Raw genomic sequence first — 2232 nt, forward strand, 5'->3', positions numbered from 1 at the left:
TCAGTTAAGCAGCGGCGGTGTCGAGGGCTCTTTTCAGGGCTGAGTGCGCGCTGCGGTGGGTCTGTGGTGGTCTTCGCACCCACAGGGCGACGTCGTCCGCGTAGATCGAGGTATTAACGAGGTAGTGGGTGTCGATTGGCAGGGCAGCAGGCAGCCGGGCCACGGCAAGGTTGAACAGGAAAGGGCTCACCACTGACGCTTATGGATGCCCGCTGGCACCGGCTGAGGGGAGCTCCTTGATTGGCCCACTTGCACCCTGAGAGTGCGTTACTCCAGGAAGGATGAGATGAACGGCCGCAGGTTTCCTTTGATGTCAAGGAGGTCCAAGGCCTGCTGAAGGACTGGATGGGGTAGGCCGTCGAAGGCCCCCTTGATGTCGATAGGTGGCACCAGGTGCACGGCTTCACCACAGGCCTTGGCCTCCACCAGCGTGGAGACTATGTCCGCGATGGAGTCCGCGGTGTATCGGTGCTGCCGGAACCCCATCTGCTCGTCGGCCAGGAAGCCATGGGCACGCACCACTCGGTCCCGTCGGACCAGAGCAATGGCCTCCATCACCTTGCAAGCGGCGGAAGTGAGGGAGACCAGGCGGTGGGAACTCAGGTTTCCAGCCGCCTTTCTGTCCTTCAGGACGGGGGCCACGATGGCTGTGCGGCATGACTCCGGCACCGGCCCTGACCGCCAGGTGTCGTTGTAGCAGTCGAGCAGGCGTTGCTGCTCGCTGGCGGCCAGGTTGCGGAGCATTTCGGTCGTCACTCCGTTGGCTCCTGGTACGCTGTGACGCTTCCCTCTTCAGGGCCACTTGGAGCTCGTGCAGCACCAGCTGGTCCTGGCAGGTAGCCGTCACCTGGCTCGATATTCACCCTGGGTGGTAGTTGTGCAGGGAGCTAGGCAGGCTGGCGGAAGGCTGTCCTACCAGTGCGATGACTGCAGTGCGGGGTACAGCCGGCGCGAACTGGTGGGCCAGGAGTTCCGCAAGGGCCTCTTCACTTATGCCCAGCGTGATGGCCACGACGAGGACAGGTATTAGGCTTGCTCTCCAGCGGGTGAGAGATTTGAGCAGTCTCTAAGCCAGGGGTCCCTTGAATCTGTCCTCGATGGCAGAGCAGGACTGCTACAGCCCTCGCTCCTCCTGCTCCCGGCGTGGCACCTGCAGCGGGATACCACGCGTCTGTACTCGGTCCAGTGCTCTGCCTTACGCGTCCGAATTTCTCTCCGCTCCATACGGCGCCTGGAAGGCGTTGACGTAGAGCAGGTGGAGGTCCGGTGCGGGGGTATCTCGCTGGGCAGAGCACTGAACGGTGGCAGCCTGAGCACAATCCCCGATGGCGCTCAGGATGTCACGGCCACCATTCAACTTGCTGCAGTGCTTCCAGAACAGGCACCAGTCAGTGACGTGGTATTTTCTTGACCTAGGCCTTCTCCCAGACACGGGGCAGATCACGGTAGGCAAGTGGTCAGGCCCCCATGAGCCCGGAGTTGTGGCCCAGGAGTAGGAGCACTGCTCGGTGGTGAGGGAGAGGTTGATGGCCGTGCGAACAATTAGGTGTTGTGATCGACCGTTCACCCTGCGACGCACTTCGGTCACGGCTCGCATGATTATGGAGAACGGGCCGACGGCCTCGTCAAAATGGTTCTCGACACGGTTGATTTATGACCAGCGCGGAAGTACTTCGTTCAGGAGAGGCTTGAGCAATTAGCATGATACGGACATCACTTGTCAGCCTCACAAATTTGAATTTCTAAGCCGGGGACGCGATTAGCAGAATGATACGGCCATCACCTTTTAGCCGCACAAATTGGCGTGTCCAAGCCGGGGACGCGGTCATTGCGATGATCCGACCATCACCTGTCAGAATATAATTGCAGTCAGCGTACTTTCCCCTCGGTCACGGCTGACGTTCCCTTCGGCTCGCGCTGACTTTCCAATAAGAGCCCCCCCCTAAAAAAAAAATTGCAGTGCTAAAGTAAGAGAAAATATGGTGAGAAGGTTTGCAGTAGCACACGAACAATAAGTAATGAATAACGTAACGTCAACAGTTGGTACAAGGCCATAATTAAATTAAATTGTGGGGTTTTACGTGCCAAAACCACTTTTGGTTTGTGAGGCACGCCGTAGTGGAGGACTCCGCAAATTTCTACCACCTGGGGTTCTTTAACGTGCGCCTAAATCTAAGCACACGGGTGTTTTCACATTTCGCCCCCATCGAAATGCGGCCGCCTGGCCGGGAT

General features: G+C 58.4%; 1 protein-coding gene across 1 annotated transcript; it reads right to left on the reverse strand.

The window, feature by feature from the left end:
- Window positions 1-267: 267 nt before the first annotated feature.
- LOC140219791 (uncharacterized) lies at window positions 268-744 on the reverse strand. Its single transcript, XM_072289651.1, has one exon. The coding sequence runs from the start codon at window positions 742-744 to the stop codon at window positions 268-270; it is 477 nt and encodes a 158-aa protein (XP_072145752.1).
- Between the last annotated feature and the right edge of the window lie 1488 nt (window positions 745-2232).

The sequence above is a fragment of the Dermacentor andersoni genome, chromosome 1 (genome assembly GCF_023375885.2).
Source record: "Dermacentor andersoni chromosome 1, qqDerAnde1_hic_scaffold, whole genome shotgun sequence".
Lineage (NCBI taxonomy): Eukaryota > Metazoa > Arthropoda > Arachnida > Ixodida > Ixodidae > Dermacentor > Dermacentor andersoni.